Source organism: Cyprinodon variegatus, unplaced genomic scaffold (assembly GCF_000732505.1).
Source record: "Cyprinodon variegatus isolate N-32 unplaced genomic scaffold, C_variegatus-1.0 Scaffold1416, whole genome shotgun sequence".
In the NCBI taxonomy this organism is placed as follows: domain Eukaryota; kingdom Metazoa; phylum Chordata; class Actinopteri; order Cyprinodontiformes; family Cyprinodontidae; genus Cyprinodon; species Cyprinodon variegatus.
The window spans coordinates 119,468-121,605 of NW_015151869.1; the positions used below are offsets into that span (position 1 = coordinate 119,468).

At 44.0% G+C, this 2,138-nt stretch overlaps 1 protein-coding gene across 1 annotated transcript in view; it reads left to right on the forward strand.

The window, feature by feature from the left end:
- Nucleotides 1-2,138, forward strand: part of LOC107103296 (protein SON-like) — a 23,436-nt gene that overhangs the window by 6,108 nt on the left and 15,190 nt on the right. Inside the window, exons 6-7 of the mRNA XM_015402947.1 lie at nt 336-492; nt 571-768. Of these exons, the coding sequence (XP_015258433.1) occupies nt 336-492; nt 571-768 (355 nt within the window). The remainder of the gene's footprint in view (nt 1-335; nt 493-570; nt 769-2,138) is intronic.

A 2,138-nucleotide genomic window follows, 5' to 3' on the forward strand; every position in this document is an offset into this window, starting at 1 on the left:
ACCCTGATTCTCTGCAGTTAACATGTTAACATGCTAGTGTTGATTTTTAAAAGGTTTAATTTCTCAGTTTAAGGTCAAATAAATCATAAATGTTAATGGATTAAATGCCATTCTAATGTGCTGCATGCAGACCTGATGGTTGTGGAGTTGATTTGTTCAGCTGTGTGTTTATTACTTGATAAGTGCGCAGCATTATGAGCTGTACACCAATTAAAAAAGGTTTTTTTCTAAAGATGAATTTAGTTTTCCTGTACAGCAGCCATTTGAAGGGGTCTTAAAACTGATTGGTGGATCTGAAGGTTTTCTGTTGCCCAGAAAGTTCAAATATGTTGAAAATACAACAATCAAAATGAGAAAAATGGGTTTTATAACTTTGAAATGCTTTTGTTTTTCTGTCACCGTCAGAGCACGACGGTGCGCCCGTCGGCGTGGAGCGACGTAGACATGGCCAAGGAGTTTCCTGTGTCGTCAGGGTCCCAGCATCGTAAGAAGGTCTGGATGAGACCAGGTTCATTCTCTCTTTGTTTCAAGCCTTTTCTCTCTTATAACGTGGCGCATGGTGACCCGTAGGAGGGCGAGGGAGTGGTGGCCTATGGAGAGTGGGTTCCAGTGGAGAAGACGGCTGAGAAAGCCACTTTTCCTTCCAAGAAGGCCCCCCCAGCGCCGTGTGACGCGGCTGTGGCGGATCCAGGGTTAGCAGACGTCGGCGAGCAGCAGCCACCGCCGCTTCCCGACAGCGACAGCGTGTTCCCGGAAACACGGCAGCAGGTAAGACTTTTTGAAAAGCTTCCTGGATGGAAGAGAAACGTCTTCAAACTTGGAAACAAAGTCCAGCGGATTGATTTTAACTTTTTAGAAATGATGATGACCTGGATGACTGAGAATCTTCACTAGCATGTCGCTAGCCTAACCTGGCGATTTAGCGCTAACCGACCAATCAGAGGACAGAAAATCCTGATGTAGAGGCAGGACTCTAAATCTGAAATCTGATTGGTGGTAACATGAGCCAGCTCTGCTGATGCTGAAGGCGCTGGGCAGATTAGATGACATAGCAACACACTGAGGCTATAATCTGATTGGACGAAAAATCTAACAACCAGGTAAATGTAATGAAGATAACGGATTGTTTGGAATAAATTACTACAGTTGGAAAGAAGAAATGAAAGTTTGTTCCTTTGAAGGCCCTGACTGACCACCACTGCTGAAACTGAGACCTGTCCATATAAACCTTTATTTAGCCACAGTTTGGTGTTTTAACCACTTTAATCTAACGAAAAATGATGTAATGTTTTATGTTAGTTGATAAAAACTCCACAGATCCACATGTAGGTTCACTTCTGAACCAGCAGGTGGTGCTAGACTTCTTTAAGCCAGTTCTGTTCAGTTTCTGAAGTTTATCCCTTTATAAATAAAAACTGATAAACACCATTTAGATCTAAAATTATATGTTTATTCTTTTTGTTTAGCTCTTTAAATTTTAACAGAAATGTCTAATCAGCAACATATTTTAGTGTTTGGTGGAATGAAGGATATTTTTACAAAGGATTAGGGTGATGACACATAGGCCTTCCTGCGCTAGGAAGGGTTTGATGACTAACGCCTCGTGGCGTTGATGAGCTCTAAAGACGGAGGAGGAGCTGCAGAGGTCAGAGGTCACCCAGCCAGCCGAGGCGATGGGAGCAGGAAGCAGCTGCTCCTGGTGGATGACAAGCGAGCGGGTGGGCTGTAGGGGGGGGAGCGGAGTAATGAGATCAGCCATCAGCGCTGACAGCGATCACGCATCTCTGACAACACACAGACGGTTAGCTGCCCCTGATGCTGCTGCTGGCTTCATTTACATCTGAGTGGAGGAACAAATATGTCTGCTGGTGAAAATTCTCATCATCCGGGTCATAATCATTCCAGAAAAAGTTAAAATCAATCCACTGGATTTTGATTCTAAGAAACTTAACGGCAGAGCATCCGACATCCGTCACCTAAAGGATGTAATGGTTTGTTTAAGACGGAGCGGCCGATGTTCAATCAGAGCTCTGCTGAGTGAAAAGGCAAAGTTAGATCCGACTCATCGGAGCTGCACTTCACTGATCTAAAGTGTTTGCTCCTCATTTCAGCAAATAGGAGCATTTAGGAGAAAAAAG